At 40.2% G+C, this 24,883-nt stretch overlaps 1 protein-coding gene across 8 annotated transcripts in view; it reads right to left on the bottom strand.

The window, feature by feature from the left end:
• Positions 1-24,883, bottom strand: part of ATL2 (atlastin GTPase 2) — a 39,173-nt gene that overhangs the window by 3,259 nt on the left and 11,031 nt on the right. For 7 of the 8 annotated variants that reach the window (XM_052701604.1, XM_052701646.1, XM_052701601.1 and 4 more), the window contains exons 2-12: positions 18,197-18,477; positions 13,545-13,679; positions 12,040-12,144; positions 11,025-11,075; positions 8,908-8,964; positions 7,908-8,000; positions 7,513-7,651; positions 6,563-6,690; positions 4,938-4,994; positions 3,726-3,797; positions 780-1,211 (exon numbers count right to left, since the gene is read on the bottom strand). In XM_052701604.1, the coding sequence (XP_052557564.1) occupies positions 780-1,211; positions 3,726-3,797; positions 4,938-4,994; positions 6,563-6,690; positions 7,513-7,651; positions 7,908-8,000; positions 8,908-8,964; positions 11,025-11,075; positions 12,040-12,144; positions 13,545-13,679; positions 18,197-18,477 (1,550 nt within the window). Of the gene's footprint in view, positions 1-779; positions 1,212-3,725; positions 3,798-4,937; positions 4,995-6,562; positions 6,691-7,512; positions 7,652-7,907; positions 8,001-8,907; positions 8,965-11,024; positions 11,076-12,039; positions 12,145-13,544; positions 13,680-18,196; positions 18,478-21,898; positions 22,079-24,883 lie in introns of those variants that run through there. The other variant, XM_052701640.1, reaches the window with a different exon arrangement.

Here is a 24,883-nt window from a genome sequence, read left to right as displayed (position 1 = left end):
AGTCAGCCCTTTTAACTGGTAGTAACAACAGCTCTAAAAGCACTTCCCTTTTGTTGGCATCTAATATAGCTACTAGGAATGTTCCAAAAGCTACTTGGAAGAGTTGGTCAGTTGGTCAAGATCTTCACACTGGCTGTACTGGGATAGCTATGTTAACTGGATTCAGACAAAAGATCTTTGTACAGATGCCTTTGGTACTGTTGACACTCAAGTCTTCTCGTTTTTGTCTAACAAGTATCACAATAACCATGCTATCTGAAGTATCACACACAGCACAAGTATTCCAGGAAGAGGAAGGAACTTGGTGTACAACAACTATTGCGAGTCTGTCTGGTCACCCATCAGCCATTTTCCTTCAGGTCTAATTAATCCTCCAGAGACACACCATTTGGTGAAATGCAAAAGGACAGCACTGTTTTTAACATCCACATTTCTTAAACCATTGGAAATATTTTACCCAGCTCATCCACAGTGCAGGCCTGCCACTTTAAACTTACCTTTAAAAGCACAATTTTTCCTCTTCAAGAAGTAATAAGATTTTTTAAGAGTCCCTCCACTCTTACCATTCAAGCATCTAGTAAGGCCTGTAACATTCCTGGGCTAGCATTGCCTGTACACTCTCCTGCTAAAAAGATCAGTCACATTTCTAAGCTAATTTTCCCTTCAGCAAAACTAGCATTCTTTATTACGTCTACACCAGCTTTTCACTCACAGCACTGAACAGAAACTATTTTGTATGTTTGCTCAAAAAAAGATTTGTCATTAAAATAGATACCAACCTGTTCCCATATAGCTTCAGCGATCTGATCAATGGCTGTTCCAACTTCTCTGAATTCCCCAGAGTACTTAACGTATGCCCACGTACAAAAGGATATAAGAGCCATCCCCAGCACAAGATTACACAGGGTAGCTATGGAGTTCATACCAAGGAACCCAGTCAGTCCTGAGATTATATACATGGCAAACATGACTGCAAATAGAGTGGCAGGGGTACGAGCAGCGTAAAATATGTTTTTGCCATCATTGTGCTTCACAAAGTTTGCATAGATCTCGTCGATTTCTGCCTCAAGCTGATCCTGGTAGCGCCGACAGAACTCCTCCCCTCCCATCTTCTTCACAGAGCAGAAATGCTTGACAGCTGACTCTTTGAAATCCTGGTGCTTCCGCTCGAGATCCGATGGGGCAATGTAAGGCTTATCTCCTCCACAGATCTGCAGGAACAATCAGGTGGCGTCAACACAGCATCTTGTCCTGTACAGACAGCAAACCTGCTCCTTGCTGCTTACCCTTCAAACCACTATCAGACTGACTCCTGCAATTTTCCTCTGTAAGGTCTGGAGTGCCATCCCAAGGGAAGCAGCTAAAAGTACTCTGCATCATGGACCTGCAAATGCCTAAACTGCCTGACTGTATACAAAGCCATAACACGTGACAGGACTAATACTTTCTGTATTCTCCTTCAGGTAAGCCCATAAGGAGAGGGCATCAACTCCACTGTAATTTCCTGCTATGAAGAGGGAAAAAGCAAAGAACATCCAGAGGCAGAGAAAGCTTGGCTAGAGAAAAGTTAAATAGCACTCTTACGACCTCCCCTCAGCTTTTCAGTTCAGACCACCCACCCCAATGAGAAGTTCAGCAACAAATCTGGACAAGCAGGGCAGATTTGGCCCACTCAGTAACTTGTTGGTTATTGTTGCCACTCACAGGCTCCAGGGAACTCACCAGGTGATACAAATGAACAAGAACTAGCTGCTGACAGCATCTTTAGCCTGTTCTTCCCTAGACTGCCCTCTAGGACAGTTGATTCAGATCAACCTGAGAGAACAAGTTTCTGCTGAAGGGAAGAGAGCAGGGACTCAGATGGATACCTGCATTAAGGACACCCATCATCTTCCTCCCCCTAAATAAGCACAAGTACAGAAATAGTTATGCTCTTAAGGACTAATCTGTAAAACTGTCGTGTGACCACGAGGGCTACAGTCAGAGAGTCCCTAAACACAGATCCAAACTGCTCACATTTCAGTCCTGATTCCTTGAGTCCCTTACAGTCAGACTATGCCTGAAGATTCTTTCCATGTGACCTTAAACTACAGCCTTCGTCCTGTGACACAGGCAGACTTATCACAGTGCTCATCATCTCATTCTTCAAACACAACCTTAACTTTCTCCTGCTGCTGTTCCTTCAGCTGGACACAGAAAGATCACTTTCTCAGAGTACAGCACATCCTTTCTGCCTCACAAGATGTACATCTTCATTGGCTAGCTTTTTCAAAGCAAATCTCACTGTTAAAATCCTGACACCATCACCCCACCTGCTTGAGTTGAATAAGCACCTTTCTGCTTTTTCTTTTTTTTTTTTTTTTTAGTTCTCCTTAGCTAGAAAGCTCCCTGGAAAACAGTTACTAATCTCTCATTTTCCAGAACAGTCTTTCCACATTCCCCAGAGTACTGAGGAGATCCTTGTGCATCAAAACCACGGCTTGCCATGCAGATACTGCCACTGTTCTCTTACGCTGTGTGCCTGCACTTGTTTTTCCTTACATTTAAGATCATTAAGAGAGAGTGTTCATGCATACTCAGAAAGAGGGTTTTGGCTCATGAGGAGAGCTCAAGGCACTACAGTAAGAAATATCCATACATAACCCAGCCTTAAGCCTCGTTCCTGAAAAAAGAAGTTTCAAAGCTGTGTCACATTACGAGCATTTGGGACTTCTGGATAAGAACTGATTTAAGATATTTGTGTTTCATCTCTACAGCAATATAAAAATATACAATACTGAGGGAAATTACTATGGAAACATGAGTCTGTTTAGGAGAACATCTGTTTCTGTTTATTCCTTGCTCCAAGTAAGGAAGTCCTACAACTATGGTATCTTAGTAGCCAATGAAAAGTCAAGACAGGAAAACAGACTGGGCTTTTTTTTCTTTCCTTCAAATACACAACATAAGTTATTTCAAGAGATATCCAAAAATGGAAACAAATGAAGGAGTCCCTCTACATCAGCATTCTCAGCTCAGCCTGCTAACAGCTGAAACTGCCTAGCCTGCCACTAGCACTAGGTCTTATTCTAACTTCAAAACAGAAAGCTATTTCAGTGATTAAGACCAGAATTTGCCCGCTTAGTGGGAAGCTGTGTTTGTAGCATGTTATCACCCCCACTGGTCCCCTCCCAATATAAAGTTTCACAATAAGCATAGCCTCGTTAAAATTTCAGACATGCAACTGCTTTCAGAATTGGCTGTGATAAAAACCTTGTGTAACACTATGAAATCCATCTATATAAGTTACTAACTTAAGAGAAAAAGCAAGTAGGAAATGGCATACATAGTTTTGGTATTTCAAGGGCTTGCTTCAAAGGATTTTAATCCACATATTTGACAGCTAATAGACAATTGCTACTCAAAACTGTGAAACCATACTAGAACTCTACCCTCAGATGCCCTGACACCACATCTCCTCACTTACCTGTCTATTTCATGTTACAAGATCTTTAAGATGTGTCAGGAGCAGCAGCAGGAATCCACAGGTGGTTTCTCACAAACTCCCATTCCCACACCGCCCCACCAATTCCTATCTCAAAGAAACCCAGATGCACTACATCAGATACCCATCCTGGCTGCCTAAGCTATTTTTTCCCCCCCATTAACACACTCCTGACCTACACCAACCGCTAAAACAGAAGGCCCGTATTTACATTCAGTTAGAAAAAGTTTTGTTACCATACCTGCTCCATGCCTTTACTGTACAAGTCTTTTGCTCCTGCCACAGCAGCAAGATTATTTGCCTCAGCTGTTGCCTAGAAAACATTGAGAACCACTTATCACTATAGTACTACCAGCTAGTTTTACACATGTATCTGCACTGTCCAACATATTCCAGCAACCACCACCAAACAGAAAGACTGCCAAGAAAATGCCCCACACAAACAAGTGAAGGTTGGAGATACACATTAAGACACATTACAGACTAGGAGAAAGGTTTTTTCAGCTAATACAACTCTGAACAAACTCCCATGTGCTTGTACAGCTTGTTACTGTGAGCAATCTGAGTGTTCTACTGTTAAAAAGCAAATAAGGATCCCTACACTACTGAACATTAATCCTGACACATCACTGCCTGTGAGGAAAGCTGCAAGCTGGTATTAATTCTGCACTGTGTATGTGCAGTTTTGGTGTCAATCTGTAAGGACTTATACTACTTTCAAACCGTGTCACATCAGGGACAGTTATCCTGGCTCATACTGCAAGATGTCGTCATCTTTACCTCTCAGCCACATTTACAGCATGTTAATTAGAGGACATGGTAACCACCACTTTCATTGTGAAAAGTTCTCCCAATCACCCACTCTACCCAAAAGTCTCAAAAATTGTTTCCTCAACTATTCTGGGTATTGACTTGCCCTCCATATTTAATGAAGTGACACTAAAAGCTTAATTTTAACCATTTGATGTGGGTAATATTTTTTTAACTGGCTCTAGAGTCTGTGCTTAGAAGAAAACTATCACAAAAATCTGAGTGTTCATCACATAGCTTTATACAGTCACTATTTCTAATTACTTTATAGCTGATTACACCCTCAACACAGAAAGGAAAGTTCAGTGTAGTTACCTGATCTTTGTTGCACATGTTTGTTTGTTAGGAGCCCAACACTGTCAGACAGTAGTATTAGCTGCACTACTATAATCTTTCTCCATTTTGTCTACTAAGGCTGATACTAAAAGCCCTCTGAATACTGTCTGAAAGACACTGACAGAAGAGCAAGTTATTAAAGGAAGCTTATGCCTGAAATTGAAGCAGGTTAAAAAAGAAACAATGCCCCCTGCTTCACTTGCTTTCAAAGCACACAGTTCCTTCAAGAATTACAAGTGTGTGGAAGCTTCACATTCCCAATGGTCATGACCAGGACTTATGAAATACACATCTACTATCAAAATACCTGCAGCATAGACTTTGGATGAGGTAGCTCCTCTCCTTGATAGATTTTAATGTAAGCCTAGAATTAAAAAGGAAAGGTTTCTTACTTCTTAAGCATATATGGGTAAGAAGGAAAGAGAAGGCATTACATAGAGACAAAGCTCATGAATTATTATTTTGTCATAATGACAAATACTCACACAAGTTTCTCCATACATAAATATCTGTCACTTTTATCCCTAGTGCTTTAACCCCTTTACATTTCAGAAGCCTAACACGAAGCTCCCATAATCTCCAGTTAAAGCAAATCAAAGCAGTACTTGCTTTTAACAAAGCATTTCAAGTAACATGCTTTTACTGGTATTAAAAATAAGCTGTTCATCTCCACCAAAATGGTTCTCTTTCAATAACCACTGGCAGGCTTTCTTAACGTGCAAGCACCAATAAACTATGAAGTTTGGCTTGTACTTGTTTTTTTTTTCACTCTTTGGTAGCTATTACTTTGATAGCTATTTCCTTCAACTAAAACCCCTCAGTTTTCCAACTCAGAGTTCACGATTTCAGCTTTAGATCCAGACCAGGGAATGCTTTTTCTGCACAACTGTTCCCAGGTTGGCTACTGCAACATGAATTAGACTGCTTTTCAATAGCCAAAAACAGTTTTATGATGCACTCCTTTTCGAACTGCCACTGAATATGTACTCCCTGCACCCTATGAGATCAAGCCTCACTAAAGAAGAAAACAGAGCAAGCTATATACAACCATGTGAACACCAAGAGACAGCACACCAGCTTCAGAGCAGATTTTATGCTTGTCAAAGCAACCATGAGTACTGCATCCCACATCATACCTTCCACAAAGCATCTTCTTCTAAGCATACATAAAACAACATCTACGTGTTAGAGTTCTGGTCTCAGATTCCACTCCATGTCAGTACTTCCATAACACCAGCTGACTTGCCATCAACACGTGTTCAAAAGTAGTAAAATTCAAGTCATTAGGGATGCTGCTTTCCCATATGAAGCCAGCTAAGTCCTTTCAATTCAAAAAGAGCTATAAACCAGACCAATTCCTGGTGACGTTGGAATCATGCTACTATGTTACTCCTGATGTCATCATTATATCAGAACAGCTCAGCGTTTAATAGCTGCAAGGACCCACAAATTTTATAGCACACAATGGTGTAACACATGAAGATGCTTTCCTGCACTCACGTTGCATACTACAAATTTGGAGGGACAGAAAATAAGATGAGATTTTTACTGCACACCTAGAAGCTTAGGAGCTGGATTTCTACCTGTCAGTGAGAGCTTTAAAGAAAACCAAAAAACAAAACACCCACCCACATAAATCCAGACAAACTAGATTCTCAAAATAGTAAAAACAAAGAAAAAAATCTCTATCTGATAGAACTTGAAGTATTTTAGCTTATTAAAAAAAAAAAAAAAATTGCTAACAGCAGATTGCAAAGGGCTATTGTGTTAAGCTGTGTGCCAGTTCTGGAAAGTCAGATAATGAAAGTAAAACTGAGATGATCAGTGGATGTCAGCCTAGATACCTTTATCTTCTCTGGGAACAAGATATCCTAAAATTAGAATATTTTCTTTCAAGCCATTAACAAAAATAATTAGCATGAGTTTGCTTACCTTGAAGTATTCTACAAGATCTCTACAGGTCACCTTGGATCCACTAATCTCTTTTTCTACCAAGTTCTCAGGGGCAAGCAGTAATGGTACCAAATTCCGCAGCTCTTTCTTAAAATCCTCATCTATATCTGGGAAAAATTTAGTTTCAGCAAACAATCATTAGTTCTCTTTTCAATCTTATATTTCCTAAAGGAACACTGATAACCCATAACCCTTAACCCTTCAAAATAGCAACACAACTGCATTTTATTTTATTTTTTTTAAAACTTTTCAAGTCTTAAATACATGCTACGCCTCCATTAAGTTCTATTTTCTCCTGAAAGCTTGAATTCAAACAGAAAACTGAGTCCTGTACTTTGAATGTTACAAGGTCTACATATCCCAATTACACCAGTCTCTTATACAACCTATAGGTTGTTTGTGCCTTCAGCACAGAACTAGCCAGCATCCCACTACTGCACAGTCGTATTTTTAGCCTTTGCCACTCTGATACATTCTCTCTACTGGGAGAAGCACAATAATGAAGAAATCCTAGCTGCCTCCCATTCCACAGTGGCAAAATCTTACAGCTATTTTACAGTCATTCCAGTTAGACCTTTTCATTTAGCGAGTTCTTAAAGAAAAGCCTTTCAATATTAAGAAAAGTCTTTTAATTTTACAAATGCTCATGTCTGCAATTTTTTTTTCTTTTTAGAATCCTATTTAATGACCTTTAGGTATGTCTCACACTAATTGACACTACAGTCAACACCTAGATGCAAAGAAAGATATCCATCCCCTTTGAATTGATAAGAACACACAATACATGTTTCTAGATACCATCATTTCACCTTTTAGCCCCATGTTTTTCCAATAAAACATTTCAATGGCCAACTATATCAGTGTTTAACTTTCATGACAAAATTAATTCAGTGATCTGAATAAAGAACACACAATAGAGATTTTCTTACCATTTAATCTCCCATCAAAATTTGGATTTGTTGCAACTTTAAGACCAGGGTGGGGCAACAGGAAACAGCCAAGGTTACTGAAACAGGAGTGAATATGCTTCCTTACATTCTGTAGCTCTTCATGTTGGTTTTGCTTCACCTGAAGAAAAAAAGCATTAAGAACTGCTAACAGTTTTGCAGCACTGCAAGAAAGACTGAGCATCAGTTTAAAAGCAGTAAGAGCACAAGACTGTATTTAAGCTTTCATTCTTGAACCTAGAAATGTAGAGTTCTAAATCCCAGAACTCTATACAAGTGGAAAAGCACAAAGAGCGAGGTCATTATGCATCACTATCTTGACAGTGAGGCATCACTTATGCCAGACCACGATACTAGGACTACTGTAAATAATTTACCTGCAATCTTTTCTCCAGGAACTTTCTTCCTCCTTCCAAGCCATATGCATGCTCATAAGGGTAACTCCAATCTCTAATTAAGAACATTAGTGTCTATAACAGGAAGAACAACAGTGGTCAATGGTTTGTATCATTCCCAAAGTCGAGAACTATGACACACGATTGTTTTAAGATTAAAAAGTCTAAAACTGGGCTACTGTGAATGAATGAGCCTTATAGCTTTGTGGTGTAAGTAGCAGCTCATTTAAAAGACACCACACACCAACACACAAGCAACTGTGACTGATTTCTTATATGAAAAGTAGTATTTCAGCATCTCAAAAAAGATAGCTTCTCTTTTCCATGGGTTTACTTTTTGCTACCTCTGAGGGATTACATGGTCCATCCTCCTATTTATTAGCTGAAGATATAGAACTAACCTTGATGTTAGCCTTACATTAGATGAGGTGCTTTTAAAGGCTCCATCTTACCTGCACCAACACAAGAGCACAAAGGACTCACACAAATATTCTAGAGACACAAGTTGTAAAAACTTGCCACTAGTACCTTTAAATGTTCAGAAGGACCATTTGATAATTCAGATTGAAAGGAATCTCAGACTTTGTGTCCACTAGATGTAAGAAGCCTCAAACCTTTCTCTAGATTAGCCAACGGAGAGAGGAAGTTAGCAATCTAGAGAACTCAAACACTAACATCACTGATGCTTCAAGTAAATGAAACACAGTATGGCCCTGAACAGTATTTCAAAGCTATATGACCTATACTCACAAACACACAGCAAAGACCAACCACAACTCAAGTAGTAATGATTAGGAAGGAAAAAATGAAACTTTTCTCCTTAATGTCAACACAAGACTTGACTTTCATACCTCCTTAACGCTTAAGCTCATCTTGTAAAGATGAGACTAGCTTGAGGCAAACTAATTTATCTTCATACATTATCCTGAGCTCATTTTCTACACATTCAATTGCTTACAACACATTTAACATGTACACTTACTTGAAACGGCTTTTGGTAAATTTCTTCCATTGCTAGTCTTCCATATTCTGTAAACAACTAATAGAAAGAGTGTGAGAGTGCCACACATAAAACACTTTTCCACTGTAACAACTCACTATGTCACATTACATCACTAATGAATAAAGCATTCAATCTTAAACCCCATTATGGTTTAAAATGGCCAACACAGCTCAAGAACAAGCACATCAATCTTCTGTAAAACTCAGGAAGGAAATAATTTCCACTGGTTTCACAGTGCCACACCAGAATTGTCATGGCACTGCAGCTCAAAATGGGCAGCCTGCAGGCTTTTCTCAGATGAAAGCTGAGCAGGTCTCCAGCCAGTTTCCAACACTTGTCTGCAAGGCTAAGGAGGTAAGCTTGCCTAACACTTGTCCCTTACTTACACTAAAGATCTATTCCTCAGAATTTCAAGGAAGTTGCCTAGACTCAAAGTAGCAGACATTCAAAGTCAAGCAGCTTCCCAGATCTCTACTTCAGCCTGCAATCTCACAATTTTTGTTACTCTTCAGCATAAAATGAAGTGCTAACTTAACTGTCTTCCTCTGGTTACTTTCACCATCTTTCATGCTAAAAGCAGCATTCTTCCTCTCCATGTTAAGCGGGCCAGCAAACTCATGAGAACACAAGTAAAAGATGAAGGAGGCATGCCAGTACCCTCTATAATCAGGCAATTGTTCCTCTGCATTAAAGCTAATCTCTCTGACACTTCAGGAAAAAAAAAAAAATCCTATGTGGACAATTTTCCCTTTGTTTGTCAGAAGAACATCTGAGAACTTACGAGACAGACTTAATACAAGTGAACTTCTAAGTCCCTGTCATCCTGAGCATAAAGCTTTGAAGAGGCCAAGCATCCATGTGAGAATGGCTTGTTTCTCTGACCCTGAATGCCCACTGCACTCACCTCCCTGCTACGTGAAAGAGACAGAGTGAAGAGTATTTCAGACTAGCACATTTTCTTCTCTCAGCCCATGACTCCTTGTCCCCATCTTTACTGGGTAGCAAATACCTGTGCATTTGCTTCTTTTAAATTGCACTTCCCTCAAATCTCACTATTCACTGTAACACAGAGATTTATCTATTCTGACTACACTGAGGTTGCCAAAGGTTATTAAAAGTTATTTGTAAATTATTTAAAAGCCAAACTTTCCTGACCTTTTCTGTTTGCTTGGAAATGTTTTGGTTTTTTTTTTTTTTTATGGGGTTTGTTTTGTGGACTCTGGAGTTTTTGGTTGTTTTTCTTTCCTTTGGCATACCACTCTTAACTGAGAACAGAATCAGAAGATTATGCTCAGTTAATTCACTTCTACTCCCAGCACTGGCAGCCAGCATTCCGCAGCGCTGAACAAGACAGAAGTCCTTTCAATCTGACAATATATAAATAATCAAGCTGCAACAAGGTCACAACCTGAGCACAGGCAGACATAAGTTGATACAAAACTGCTTTTGAAGCTACAGGTTTTAAGTTAAGGAGATAAAGCTCTTGTACCATTCACATGAAGCCACAATTCAGTGACATTTGACTACAGCATCCCATTAGAGGATGAAAATCTCACAGTAGAAAGTGGACAACTCTTATGATTTTTGTTTCCAGACTGAATCGGACTCTCTAGAAGTTTCTCAGCTGAAAAACTAGAAAAGGTTTCCAGGCAGCAGATGCTCTTTCTTCTCCAAGTCACGTTCCCAAATTTCAGTAGAAACCAGTTATGAAACACTGTCAGTTTTCTAATTTTAGGGAAAAAAGAAGAAATATTGGAAACTTCTCATTAAGTGCTCTCAGGAATTACTTCCCATTCTAATCCTTTCTGGAATTTTGGCACTTCCTGTATAGAGAACAGACTTTTGGAAGACTTTACCAAATGAGAAGTTTATGCTATATTACTTTCATGCTGTCAAAGAGGAAACATCACAGCATCATGGAGTTGATGCAAATAATGTTTTTATAGGCAGCATTAGTTTTAGCATCAGGTCAGACTCAGTGCTTGCACAAAGTACAAAGCAGCTACCAAATCACAGTTCTATCAGTAGTAAATTCAAGAACAATTTCAAGATTGTCAGCTCAGACGTAGCTTAACATAAGTTCTGTATATTCTTACCTGCAAATGTTGAAGGTCATCTTCCTGAATATTCTGGGACAAGTTGTATACCTAGAAGGAACAGTAAAGAAATTAAAACATGACTTGAAACCATTATCTTTTATGTAGGCTCCTTTAGACCTCTTGAGTATTTTCACCACCTCCAGAAACATCCAACTATCTGAAAGCCAGTGTCTGAAAACCAGCCAAAGCAAACACTTCAAGAGAAGTCACTACCTTGACCTAGAGGTAATGACAAAAAAAAAAAAAAAAAAAAAACCACTGCTGACTACCCTAGTCCTTCTTAGAACATCCTCTTTCCAAGGAAAGAAGTGATAAAGAAATCTAGGAAGAATGCTGGAATGCTTCTAATTACAGCACAGTGGTGAGAGGGAAGGACTAAGATGGGCATGTCCATCTGCTGTTCTCAAGTTTAAGTGCTCCTGTGGCATCATCTCTATTTTAAAAACAGCTGGGCAGATGGTTCACTAGCCCTTTTTGCTCTCAAATCTTTCCAGAGAAATCTCTTTCTCTGGGGAGCTCACAATTGCTCCAATGACATCAATACTGAAGAGCACTTAGCTCAAGGATGCATCAGCGATCCACACCTTATCCTAACAACAGGAACAAAGGGGTGGAGGTCAGAAGCAGGGTTCCACATCCTCCTGTTACTTTGATGTTTTTAGTATCAGTAGCTGTACCTTTAAGAGACTGCAGTGTAATTTCACCCTAAGCTGTATTATCTAAAGTCTTAAAGGTTCCTTACTGTATCAGTACAGGAGTGGTTGTTACTATGACATTTTTGTTTGGGATTTACCAGTTCACTCAGCAATTTAACCCAAACTGGTCTTGGATATCTTTCTGGAATCAAGGTTATCTACACAATACTGCAAACGGACCATTAAGTATGAAACCATTCATAATTACTGGAGGAAAACGTGCAGGTGAACTTCCTAAGCATAGCTAAAGAGAAAGTGCAGACTTGGGCAAGAGGGTTCCTATAGCTGCCATTATTTGTCAGCACAGGTATTCTCACCTGGACAGAACTTGTCATGGTGCTCAGGGCAAAAACCGTTGCACAGTCTTTGATAGTGGATTGGCTATCAAAGGCACCTTGGGTATCCATGAGTAGTACAGCAACCTACAGATTTTGGAAGAGCAGCAACAGTTACCAAGTTGTTACAGTTTCAAACTCCAGGTCATTGGGGTAAATTCTGTTTACAGTACAGTATTGTTTCTGCTTCCACACCTGCTTATTAAAGCCTCAACTAGTTTCCTGTACAAACGTTTATATATACCTACAGATTAGCAAGCAGCAACTACACAAACGCATCAGCCTTACGTCCTTGGTATTGCTATGCTGTTCATCCCCTCCCACAGAAAAAACATCCCACAGCCCAGTTAACAAAAAGGTAGCTCTTAAATAACTGTAAAAATATCGGTCTCAGCTTTGATAAGCTGTACTGCATTGTCAACTAAGTATGAGGTGGTCCCTTTAAAAGACAGACAGATGTCTTAAACTAATCATTTTCAGAAGAAAGCTAGACAAATGGCACATCTACTGAAGCGACATGGAAATGAAGTGGTCTTAATGATAAGAATTAATCTGCCCAATACCCATCCTTGGGACCTAGTACAACTCCTTTTTTCTTTCAGTTGCAGACAACAAATAAGCAATAACAAATAAGTTTGTTGCTTTTTTTTTTTTTTTTTCCAGAGCACCAACAGATCCTCATAACTCAACTGCTTTCCAGTCAGAGAACTGCTTGGTTCGCTCTAAAACATGGTAAAATCAGCTTCCCATACTAATTCATCGTCAGATGTTCTCACTGCACTTCAGCAATATAAGGACTATGGAAGTTAAATAAGAGTTTACAGTTCAGGAGAACAGTTAAGAATACAGTGCTGATGTTAGGGAGAAAATACTTACTGACAACACTGAGACTGTTTCAGCATGAAAATAAACATCTGAAATCAAACTCTGTAGTTACAGCAATTTAGAGTTCAAAGGTGCACCAATTTTGATAAGTATAGTTAGTATATAAAGTATTTCCCACAAGTAGATGTGCTTTGTTTTTATGAGCCAGCTGCTGAACTATGCAGAACAATCATCTTCTGGCCATTGAAGCTGCATTTCTAGTGCTTACAGCTACATGCTACATGTCGCCTGAACAGTTACAAGCCAGAACACATCTCAACTCCAAAAGCAGTATTTGTTAGAGCTGTTCTTATCACAGCACTTGTCTATACACTGTATTTATAACCAACATAGTTTTAGAACATTCACAGGATAACCCACCCATTGGCCTGGACAAAACAGATTTCGCCAAAGTAATTTTAAAATGGACTATTGTTGGAGATTGAATACCAGCAGGAAAACACACACCTGCACTGATAGAAGGTTTCCAAATGCGTTACATAGCCAGTGAATAGAAAGGAACCAACCGATGTTTGAATTGCCCCCACAAAACCCATGGCATTAAAACTCTTCACCCAGAGGCCAAAAATCACTAAATACAACTGTTTAAATCAAGCACTTACCTTTGTTCCATTGGGTTTATCAATTACAAACACTTCACTCCAGATCTGGATGCCAGTGGTTTCCCGTTCACATCCACCTCTCCATGTAAACCCAGTCAAAGGCTCAGTGTTTCCACCTATCCAGCAAGGAGAAGTCTATAAAACAAGAAGAAATCTTATTTAACACCAAGAAAGGGGTTTTTTTTTATTCCAAGTATGTTTTAGCAGATTTTCATATTGCTCTTTCATTTTTGTCAAAGCTGAATAGCAACATTACATTAAGAATTAAAAACCACAATGCTCTCAACTGTACGTTGCAGATGATAAAAAAGTTTGTTTTGTGGTCTATTGCATTTCAGCAGTTGCCCAGATCTTTATCCACTGAAGAGTGTACATGCGTAACTTTCAAGTCTCAAGCGCTCAGAGTCAGCATGAGAACAGCTCAGTTTCATCCATCAATTCCACTTTGCCTACTCTTCCTCTCCAAAACACAGTTGTAAACACCATATATTGTAACTTCAGAAACAGCTGAACCTCTGCGAGAAACAGAGAACTAATTTCAACTTGATCCTCCCCCTTCTCCGCTGCAAACTGGTCAACTGCTGAAATTAAATAAGCATCTAAACCCCTGCACTAACAGAGGCAAAAGTCAAGAATCCCACTGCTGCTTGCAGAAGCCAAAAAGAAAGCACAAGGATTAGAGGATTCCTATACATCAGTCACAGAAAGTACTTTTCCCAAGTGATTAGTATTCACCTTACAAGGTAAAACTGAGAGCCTGACATGTACCAATCAACACATGTATGTTACAAGCTCACAGGCCAAGACTTCTGTGTTGGGAAAGGCTGCTGGGCAGTCAAATACAGACTGAAGCTAAGGTCTGGCTGCTGGTATGGTAGCAAGATCTTCAGTCCTCAAGGACTGGCAATGAATGGAGCACTGGCTCACATAGAGGATTCCAGACACAATGTGAACAGATTTAGCCCACAAAAGCAGCTTACATGCCGGGGAAGTAAGGAAACATGAACAGGCACTCTAAGGTACTTTAACTGTGATAGGTTACATACACTGAAATCCTGGAAAAGCAGGAAGCAAATTTTTAAGTGAAGAGGAAGCTTAGGGAAAAGCCTTTATAACACAGAAACAGATTTTCAATGAATTTGCCTCTGAGCACCCAGAGAATATCAATAACAAGATAAGTGTGCTCATAATGGAGGTCAAAGGGGCATCTCCTCCACTCACTAAGCTACAGCCTAACTTGTTAACTCCACATCACATCTTTTCAGAATAGCTCACGACAGACTTCTTCACATCTCAGAGAACACCAATGATGTGGCACTCAGGAAGCTGCACATACAGAAATATTTGCTGTGGTTCAATAAAACCGCTTATTTCAAAAGAAGGAGGAGAAAAAAGTATGCTTCATACACACTACTGTCTCCTTCTGCAGAGAAAACCCATGTGCTAAAAGGAAAAGTCAATTAAGCAATTCTGCATCAGCATCCTCCCAAGCTAAGTGCACACCATTCATCTTTGCTACTTGGATCATACATGGCAAAAGCAAATCAAATGAGCAGATTAAAAAAAATACAGAAGACGTATTCACCTAAGGGAAGCAAACTACTGCTCTTTACAGGTATTTTTGTCTTTGTCTTTAACACACACATATACCTACAACCAATGAGAAGAAGAGTAACACAAAAATATTCCCTGGAAGTTTTGTTCTTTTTGAGGTTTTGTTTGTAGCCCACAACTGCACACCCACTGACCATTGCAGAAATCAGAGCTCCAAGCTTGCTTTGGGACTCAGTACACCCCAGGGCAGAACTCTGCAATGCTGGATCAGATCTCACAGACATACTGTAGCTGACTGTAACTTTGCACTTTTTTCAAAAGCAGCTGTTACATTATTCAGCAATATAATCCATTACTCAAGAGGAAGAACACTTTTTCCCAATTTAGTCCAGACATATATTGCCCTATGCACAGAAACTCAGATCAAAACTACCCGAAGTTTTGACAAGTATTTCAGTGAGAACTGCATAAAATCACTTTTTACTTCATGTGATTCATGCAACAGGAGACATTAGTGCCTTAATAAGCAGAAGTTCAGCTCAAGCTGCTTCGTCCTGTAGGCAATGCAGACAAAGCCTGGGTCTGACTCTGAGCTTTGCATTACTTTGAAGCATTCCTAGCTTGGATCTCCTTTCCAGGGAACAATATTTTAACAACTTTCATCCACTAAGCTGGCTTTTGTAAGGCTTTGCTCCTACAGGAAATCAAACTGTAAGAAGCACCATAATACTGTATTAGTCTCTCTAAATGTATTTCATATCAAAGAAAGGTCCAATGCAGCTTTATTTCGTTAGTGCCATCAACATGAGGTGCATCCTGCAGATTTATACAAGCTATGGTCACACCTCTAAATAATAAAAGCTTTCCCATTTAAATTTACTACTGTTACTGCACCCAATTCTTTATAAAGCTCATTATGCAGAGATCACAGGATCACTGCAGCAGCTTTATTGAACACATACTGCTGCTATTCAGTAGCAGCTCCTGTTCCATTTCAAATAAGCAATGATAACGTTAATTATCAGTGCTTGAAATGAGATGCCCATTCTCCCTGAAGTCAGCAACCAGTTTCAGACTTGTAAAACTTCTACGTTTGACTTCAGCAGCACAAGTTAGATTTTTAGAATGGCAACTTCTCACATGACTCTTAGCTCTTGGTCTTAGATAAGAAAATGGGATGTCACTGTTATTTTGGCATGGTTTTCATGTACTTTAAGTGGAACAGAATATCCCAGGATTGCTTGATTAGCGTATGAATTGAACATGGATGCACTGGTATTTTGTGCAAAGGCCAACATTCAGTTCACAGTAAATACAGACTGTAATAAAGTTAGAGAGATCAGACTTAAAAGTATTATAAAGCCCCATCAAAGCTCCACCTCCCCTCCTGTACCAAAATTTGTGTAAGCATAGATGACACCACCTGACATAAAATTCAGCAGGCTCAGAAGTAGAGGCACTGCACTTATCTTTCCTCATCCCCAATTTCTATTATTCAAGTTTGAAGCTGCTTTTATGCTTGTCATACTCCTCCCCAAAGCCAGTTTACGTCACTGGCAGGGAACAATTCAGCAAAGTGCAGCATCTTCTGATGCATCCATAAGCACAATCAGCTCAGCTAAGGGCCTGCGAGCATTACACCTTGTGAACACAAATGCCTGGACAGAAGCATCGCATGGAGAGCAAGACCTCCTCTTTTTAGGGAAGAGATAGCTGTAACACCAAATGGCTGAGCTTGTCAGTAAATGGTATTTGAAGGACACCTATAGAAAACTGAAAAAAGTGTTTGTACAGTACAGCGAACAGAGAACATTACTACGCAAGACTGAAAATGTTCCAATACGTTTTGCTCTCTGCACTTTTATTTTGCAATCTGAAAGTTACAGTATTTGCTTGAAGAGCAAACCTATTTTTGGGATAACCTATTTTTGTCTCCACTTAGTGCCCATTTAGCTCAGAGGGCTGTATTTCTTGGGAGTTTTGTTGCTGATTGTTTTTGGGGGGAGGGGGTTGGTATTATTATGAACATTATATACATGAAGAGCCACCCACTGAACAGCCATATCAATGAAATGTTTATTTCTCTGTAGCCTAGAAGAGTCTTAAGAAGTTGCAAGTGCCAACTTACTATTTAGTATTCCTTCTACTACACCCTTAGTGAGTGTCTTATGGAACTTTTGGCAAATCAGTGAGAAGAATTCAATAGCAGGCATTACTTGGAGTGAGGGAAAGAAAGTCTTCATCTGCCAGCTACCAGCAGCTTCTTTACAATATTCCCACATTTCCTGAAAAAGCAGGGGTCGCTTGATTTCTCCTCAAGCCAGCTAGCACAAAGGCAAGTTTCCTCTACCATGAATTCCAACTCCAAGAAGTGACCAAAAAGGAATTTGTTCTTGTTCTGTCACTTAAGACTTTCAAAAAGCAGCAAAGTACTGAACTGTTAATATTCACTGTACAAAGAAACACATCACAACCTATGATAGGCAGATGAATACATTCACAGGAGGCCCTATGCCACCTTCTGTATCAGCCAAAAATTCAAAACATAGTAGACAAGCCAAAAGCTACAAAGTAGAGGAATTAAGCTTCAGATCAGGCATTAACTAATCAATGACTGAAAAGTACCTAAAAGTTCCTGGATTATGTTCAGGGACACATTCCTGTCTGCCACATCTCAGTAAGCAGATTTAACCCTCCAATAGCTATCTGCTAAGATTCTTTTTGCAGCAATGGATAAAGACAGCGGCACAACATGACTGTAGGAGACCAAGTCAAAGGAATATTCTTCCAAGCCACTATCTGGATAAGACCTTCTGCAAACCTCAACTAGAAGGCCACTGTGATCACCTGACTCAAGATCTTCTCAAGTCCACTTACATCAGGACTCCAACAATTTAAGCGATAACTATAGCAACTACATACTGGACAACCATCACCTTAAATACACTTCTTTACAGAGTCGTAGCACACAGCAGCTGGCTTCCCTTCTTCCTCTGTAAGAAATTTTACCTGCTATATTCGTACTCAAGTCAACAAATACAAAAGTAAACAACTGAAAGATCACTTTTTTGCTGCAGGAAAAAGGCCAAATTACTCACCCTGTTATACATGTATCTAAGCATGAAGTCCAGCAGAAAAGATTTTCCTTTGCGGAAAGCTCCTGCTACAGACACAACTACTATGTTAAGATCTTTGATGTGTTCCTGAAGCAAGATTTTTTCCAATGCTTCTTCATCTAACTCAAAGTTATGGTCATCTTCATGAGCGAGAACAATCTGTATGGGGCGTGGCTTATCCAAATCCACCTCGTCATCGGAATCTGGCATGACATCCGAGTCAGGTAGGGCATCCTCCTCTTCTTCCTCCTCATAATGCTTACCTGCAAATTGAAGGTTACACTGCATTAGTAAATCAGACCTTAAGACACCAGACATTTCTATGAAAATCCATGCTAGGCTCTCATTCCAGCAACAAGAGTAATGCTGTTGGGAATGCACATGTGCAGATGAGATCAACAGCTGCTGTCTGTACATTTTCATGAGTTTTGCACATCGTCTGCATTTCAGATTCCAGCATTCCACATGTTTTAAGAAGTCACAGAAGGAAACTGTTTTTCAGCACCAAGACCTATTTTCAAGGCTTCTTATATGCAACTTGCATTAAAAATTGCAGGTTTCTTCTTTATCTAGGAAATATTAGTTAGTTTAACACAAGCTCCAAAGAGGTAAAAAAAAAAAAAAAAAAAAGTTTAGGTAATCACCTTCTGCTGCTGTCAAAATGTTTTCAGTCCGTTTTGGTTACCAACATGTACAAGCAAGACCAAGATTACAACAGCAGATGATGAAATTCCTTTCTAATTCCAACACCTGCTTCAGTTCTCAAACACAGTAGAATGCCTGTTCATTGCCTTGAAAGAGGAAAAACCTCACACACATACATAAGGAGTAACATCTTGGGGTCTAAAACAAAGCGAGAAACACCAAAACAGTTCCCATGCTGTTTTTCTGACACATTAAGCATGGTTCAATAACAGCGAGTACAAGTTGCTACAAAAAGAAAAAGTTAAAGAACATTGGGAGCTCATTTTATTCACACTAAGAATCAATAACCTTTGAGAGTCCATTCTTTCAGTAGCTGAAAGAAGGTCAGATTTAGCTACAGAACTCCATGTGCACAAAGCTGATTGAGGCATCTCCCCAGCAGTTACGTATGTGGGAATATCAGTGTATCAGCTTCACTGTGTTGGATGGCTTGTCATGCCTACATTCCCCAGCATGGCTTTTATCAAAGAGAGGAAGCAGCTGTATGTAGATTTGTTATTACCCAGCCCAGCGTTCCCTGTGGAAGCAGACCAGGAGCAGTATCACAAGGCACCACGGAACCCATGCAGCTGGACTCATACATGGCAGAGATCCTGCCAACATCCACAGGTTCAGCCAAGTCATTCCTGCCAGACTATGCATCTTAGATCCCATCCCCAGCAAAAGACTTTGAACAGTGCTCCAACACACTGTTTTGTTGATGTAACGAGACATTTGAATCATTACCACATACTTGAAAGCCTGGCAACACAGTGACCCTGGAGTTTTTCCAAAGGCTGCCTCTTTAGCCAGTTCTGACAGCACTTCACTTTACTGTAAATTAGAGTGGACAACTCCATTTTCAAGCATTGCACTTGTGTTGCTCCAAAGGTCAATGGCAGTAAATCTTTAAAAATGCACGTATGTATTGCTTTGAATATAATATAAAGCCAGTGTAGAACTTCAGGAGGAAAGAGTCTACCTATAAATACCTGGTGCCACAACCAAAATATTGGGGGGTTTTCATCCACGGGGTGGCCTACGTGGATCTGGGCTTGCAGCCACCAGACACCTATGACCTTTCCCAAGGGGAAGAGAGTCCTTGGGGAAAAGCCAGTAGGGCTTCAAACTAGGTTCAGAAGGAGAGGGCAGCGATAGTTGAGTCTGCCCATGCGCAGATTGCCTGGACATGTGGTAGATTCTCCATCCCTGGAGACATTCAAGGTCAGGCTGGACAGGGACCTGAGCAACCTGATCAAGCTGTAGTATCTCTTTTCGTTGCAGGGGAGTTGAATTAGATGACCTTTAAAGGTTTCTTCCAACTCAAATGATTATATGGTAATCTTGAGTGTTTAAATCCTAAGGAGCTAGAGTTAAGTTATCCAGCATTATCCAAGTGAGTGCACAAAACAGCTCCCAGCAGCACCCTAACCCAGTCTGGCTGACAAAGCAGGCCAAAACATTCAGCTGCACCCACAGGCCTGATAAACAGGAGCAGCTTTAAGATTAGCTATCAGTTGGACACCAAAGTACATTGACACAATACTGGTCACCATTTCAGAAGAAAAACTCTACCTTCCTCCTAAAGCTTTTTTCTTCTCAGAAGTTAAACACACAGTCTTTTTTGAAAGAGTTTCACAAAACAGAATTGGCCCCATATAGCAAGCATTCTTTGTAGGTGAAAAAACATAGAAGATAGCCCTTGTCTTTTTGACAGAAAGAGAGAATAATTCTATCGATAAAAACATTAAGTAGGAAAAAGCAGCTTTCAAGTTATAGCAAAGTATACCTCTGCTTTTACATATCCCCTAGACAATGTTTAACTCTGCTTCGTAAAAGCCTTATTCTTAAATCTGTTCCATTTCAACTGCAATAATGCTTCAGTTTTGTCAAGTAAAATAGACTGTGTTGTGTTTTTTATTATCAGGGCAGTGAGGCACCAGCACAGACTGCCCAGAGATGTGGTGGATGCCCCAACCCTGGAGACTTTCAAGGCAACGCTGGATCAGGCACTGGGCTACCTAATCTAGTAGTGCACATCCCTTTCCATTGCAGGGGAGTTGGACTAGATTACCTTTAAAGGCCCCTTCCAATGCTAAGGATTCTATGATTCTATAATATCAAGCAACATCTGCTATTTCTCTTCCCTGAACAGGAGTCGGACACTAACCACCTTTTCCTTCCTGGAAGTCAACAGACCCTTAGCAGATCTCAAAGCAAGAGCCTTAGCAACATTCTTCTGCCAATACATAGAGCAGCCACCCAAAGCCTCCCCAAGGCAAAACACTTTCCAGACAAACAAGTAGTATGACCTTTTATCATTAGTTTTTTTCTAAACAAACGTTCTCCCTATCACAAGTTGATAATGCTATCAAGAGCTTGGAAGCGATAGGTCTGCTAAAGTCCACAATACCTTGTTAATAGTCTTCTGCACCCTGCAGCTTAAATAACAGAGTATGGAAGTTTAATCTCCAGTCCTGTTCAATGTCCATTATATTTTACTTACCAACAGAGACTAGAAAGAAAAGTCCAGTGCATCAAGTCAGGAGGCAGAGTGGGTTGGTTTGGGATATTCTTTTGTTGGGTTGTTTAGTTTTTGTTGCCTTTTTCCCCCCCTCCTTTGGGGGAGGGAAGGGAAGGTCAGACTAGACAGCTTAATATATCTCCAAGTTCCCAAACTGCCTACAGAAAACACTATCATTGCCATGAATCAAGCACTTTGAGGGTGGAGAACTACAGTGTTGACAGCTGTGAAGGAAACTTGATCCATCCAGAAGAGCTGGTTTCATAAATCCACTCTCAGGTGGCACAGAATACCCTGCCTTTCAAGAGATTTTAAACCAGTTAACTGGACAGACATTGCAGTGTTAAATATGGTAACTGTGGAACAAGTACTACTGTTCAGCCCAGCAACATAACCAACATACGCTAACCTGCCACTGGCTCCTAGGCAGATATCAAAGCTATCTGGCCTCTCGATATTACTTTCTGACTGCTTACCCTGTCACTTTGCTAGCTGCTGTCTCAGGTAGCACCGGAATACTCTGGAAGGCTTCCTTGGAGGCTTCGGAATCCTGGGCAGAAGGATCGCATTCCACTTCTAAGAACTACTTCCACAGCAGTGTCTCAAAACAATGATTAGGAAAAGTCCCACTCCACAGTCAATTTTCATCAAAAGCTGCAGGAGCATTACAGTAAGCCTGCACGTAGTTCATAAAAGAAATGTGCTGAGCACTGTCAAGTCAAGCCAGGATTGACGAAGTGCAGAATACTCCTTACTGCTCTACTCATCATCAGTTGGGTGTTCTTGTTTTCTCTGGTTGGTTTGGTGCATTGTTTTCCCCCCCCCCCCTCCCCCATTCCTCACCTATCCCAGCACAGACATAGTGCACAAATACCAACTCAGAATTTACGTGTATTTGTCCTACACCTCATCTAAGGACCACACACTGCTCTAGGTTCTTCCAGTACTCCAATAATCCAAGCATAAGCAGTGGCTTTCCCAGAAAGGTCATCCCTGCACTGGAGTGTTTCTAGACAACTAGACAGTAGTTTGAATTCACCAAGCTCACGGCAACCTCTCTGTATAGGTCTCCATGACAGGGTATTCAGATTGCAGAAGAAGCAATCTAAGTAGTTGAATTCTGTTGCCTTGGGTGGATTTTTTGTTTGTTAGTTCTTGTTGTCAGCTCTTTTTTGTTTTGAAAAGCCTGACACTGTGGGAAAGTCCAGCTCCATTCCAGAAACAGGGTTATGGTCCCAGTGCACTCATTCACAAGCACTCGGAGAAGAGTTTTTTCAGAGGCATGGCATAAGGCTTGCCTCAATGTTGGAAATGCTCATGTGAATGGAAATGCCCACAGAACACTGGACCTAAGGCTTTCAGTACCTACAGAAAAGCCTCATCTGACAAAACATATGGCATTCATAGAGTTCATAGAGCAGTGATAACATGCCTAGAAAGCCACAGCTGAATTTTTTCAAGCAGTACATCCATCCTTTGAAGCTTCTGCACTATTAAACTAACGTACTTTGGTCTGTAGTCATATACTTTCTTCTGGAAGAAGCTGATGCAGAAAGATCACTGACTGGACTTGCCCTGAAGCCTGCTGTCCATTCAGCCCTATGACTACATTGATTTGCTAATCACTCCCTACTCCATTTCAGCCCCTCACAGCCTGAATAATTCGGATTAAGAATTTGAGCTACTGCAATAGCTTCCTAAGCCAGGTCAAACAGCGTAGGAGATGCAGGAGAAGCAATCACAAAAGTAGACAGACTTGAATAGAAGCAGATACAGCCACAGGAACCAACTTTGCCCAGCTTCCCCAGAAGTTCTGCACTCCGCTCAGCAACCACTACAGCAGGACTACTGACACAACAGCTAAGTATCTAAAACAAGCAACATTTGTTGAAATGCTAAGCCAGATTGTGAGAACAGTAGCTTCTTGTGTAGGTAAAGAGAATATTTCAATTGAACAAACTCAACTAAATAACCCATTTCTTAAAGTATGAAGTAAAATGAACAAAAGCTAATTCCTGCTTCCCCTAAGGGCACAGTGAGCAGCTGATGACCTATTTGTCCTCCAATGTAAGAACATGGGAACAAGAGCTCAACTTGCATGCTATGAAAATAAAAGAGACAGTCTGCTTTTAATGCTTAGGAGGAGGAACCTGCATATTCATTGAACCCAAGCATCAGACCTACCTTTAAGTTTCAACACAGAGCCTGAGCAGGTTAAACGCATCACTCACGCTCTTTCATAAGGTTAAAAAAAATTACATAATTACTAAATTCAGTTGGTGTTAGATACAGTGTGTTTCTGATCAACACCACATTTAAGCATCTCTGGACACAGAAGCTGACACATTAAAATAAATTGTTTGCTCTTTAGTAGCTCTATAAACATTCAACTAGATCAGTCATTTTCATTTAGTGAAGATGGTATATCAGTATTCCTTCTATTCGCTCCCTCAAGGAGTTACAGAGACATGAGGAAGTCTAAGCCTCCAAGCTAGCAGTCTTGCAATCTTGTTCATTTACAAGCCCACACTTAGGTGGAAGCCTTGCTTCTTCAGCTCTCAGCACGCCTGAGCCCCTCTCCTGATCATCCACGGACACCACACATCTGTGGCCGCACAAAACAACCTAAACCTCCCCCCTCAGTGTAGATTCACCATCACTTTGTCCACACAACTGAATGGCAAAGCAAGCTGAAGTGGACTGCGCTGATCTTAAACCATCCAGCTTGAAATTCTGGTGTACTTCGACAGCCTGTGGAAGTTGGCAGCTTTAATTAAAAGCTTAAAACAAGGCCTTATGAAGAAATCACTGCACCACATGTAAAAATAATGCATTCTCTCAGAGCTTCACCTAGGAAATTTTCATTAGAGAGAAAGGAAACAAATTATTTAAATGTTTCTCATTTTGGAGTAGTGAACCAAGTAGAGCGTAGGCAGGTGTAAATTGAGTTCCAGAGCATAGAAAAAAAGTAGGTTAACTTTCAAGCCTTATTTGAACAAGACAAAAAAAAAAAAAAAAACCCTGACACATCCACTGTAAAAATAAATTAAAAAAGAAAAAAACACACACACTAGATTTAAGCTCAAATCCTCCCTTTCTCCATCAGTGCTACTCCATGCAGTTAACTCACAGCAAGACCCACACGAAAGTTAAGGGGCTGCTGCAGAACTTAATGCATCATTGCTTTCTCACTGCTGACTAGCAAATACTGCCAAGTAGCTCATTTTAAGGCCAAAAATAATTAAATGTTTTGAATATTTCAGCTATAAATAGGACTGACAAGCTAAGTTCCAAAGACTCGTTTGGATACCCAATAAGACTGACAGAGGAGAACGGGGGAGGGGGAAGAAAGCCATGTTTAACTCTCTCTTTTCCTTCAGGGCAATGGATGTTGAGGGAGGGATCTAGAACTGTTACATAAAGTACTAGGAAAAGCAAAAAGAACCTGAAGCTACAGTTCT

This window comes from Tympanuchus pallidicinctus, unplaced genomic scaffold (assembly GCF_026119805.1).
Source record: "Tympanuchus pallidicinctus isolate F22 unplaced genomic scaffold, pur_lepc_1.0 scaffold1, whole genome shotgun sequence".
Taxonomy (NCBI): domain Eukaryota; kingdom Metazoa; phylum Chordata; class Aves; order Galliformes; family Phasianidae; genus Tympanuchus; species Tympanuchus pallidicinctus.
Note: the sequence above shows the minus strand (reverse complement) of the source record. Positions and strands in the feature narration are given on the sequence as shown.